This window comes from Corylus avellana, chromosome ca5 (genome assembly GCF_901000735.1).
Source record: "Corylus avellana chromosome ca5, CavTom2PMs-1.0".
Lineage (NCBI taxonomy): Eukaryota > Viridiplantae > Streptophyta > Magnoliopsida > Fagales > Betulaceae > Corylus > Corylus avellana.
Genome location: NC_081545.1, coordinates 34,558,394 through 34,559,611, shown reverse-complemented (window position 1 = coordinate 34,559,611; position 1,218 = coordinate 34,558,394). Strand labels below are relative to the sequence as shown.

Here is a 1,218-nt window from a genome sequence, read left to right as displayed (position 1 = left end):
TGGCATCCGCATGCCAAAGAGCTGATATGGCTCGCAAGTTGGGGAACTCGACACCCAGATCGCCCAAAGCCTTTTTAAGCTCTTGTTTGTTAAGGTAGCCGTCTTTGTCGGTGTCACAGCGCTCAAAGATTAATTTCATCTGCTCTTCACTATTTGCAGCGCCCCTCATCTGTCTCTTGGACCTAGTGCGACTCATTTTCGGGCTGGAATTTGGCTGCTATAACACTTTGCTTTTCCTCTCTAATGCATTCATGCACATAGGTTTATATAGAAATATCAGGCGGCTCCATTTGGTATCGGTGCATTTTATTCATTTATTTATTGATCGAGTGCTTTTATTTACTACCTACATCTTTGACTAGAAATCCATAACATATTAAATGATCATTTAATTAGTTAATGATTTATTTGTCGAATATATCTTCTTAATCATTTTATCAATTATAATAAACTCGAACATCAATCTATATAAAAATAAATAAAAATTATAGTATTTATTTTATTTGCTTTGGTCGAGATGAATATAAACCAAATGGTGTGCTAGCTAGCAATGTTAGCTGTTCGAATAGAATATTAATTATAGGCAGTTTCGAATTCTTATTACTTCTTTTTTCGACCACTTTGCAGATTCTACAATATTTATATGGTGTGATGTTTTTCACAATTAGAATTATTAAAATTTGCAATTTAGGTGGTGTTTGGTAAATGGGTTGGCCTAGACACTGTAGTTGATGTAGATTGATATGAAAAAAAATAAGAATGTTTGATATAAAAAAAAATGAAAAAGTAGTATAGAAAAGTGAAAAAAATTTGTTTTGTAGTGATTTTTTTTTATTTGACTAATAATAAAAAGTTAATAATTTGATATAAAAAGTGAAAAAGTTAAAATGTTTTGATGTTGATTTTTTTGAGAAATGATGATGAATAGTATCTAGGCCAACTCCAACCCTTTTACCAAATAAGGCCTTAATGTGAATACATAAGGAGGAACGTACTAGATACGGAGGAAGCAAGAGCTGCTCACCCAAAAGGAACAAAAAGTTGAAGACTGATATATAGGAATAACCTTTTCTTTTCTTTTTTCCTTAACCTAGCTAGGCTAGCTTTCTCCTTATTCTAATTTTTCGATGGATTTCCATGTAAAGGATTCTCTGAATCTCTGTTATCGTGTGGCTTTGGATGATGGGACATTTTCCATCACGTGAGAAATAAATACTA

The 1,218-nt window shown here is 32.5% G+C and overlaps 1 protein-coding gene across 1 annotated transcript in view; it reads right to left on the bottom strand.

Moving 5' to 3' along the window:
- Positions 1-346: 346 nt before the first annotated feature.
- Positions 347-1,218, bottom strand: part of LOC132182227 (protein AGENET DOMAIN (AGD)-CONTAINING P1-like) — a 1,528-nt gene continuing 656 nt past the window's right edge. Inside the window, exon 2 of the mRNA XM_059595417.1 lies at positions 347-358. Coding sequence (XP_059451400.1) covers positions 347-358 — 12 coding nt within the window. The remainder of the gene's footprint in view (positions 359-1,218) is intronic.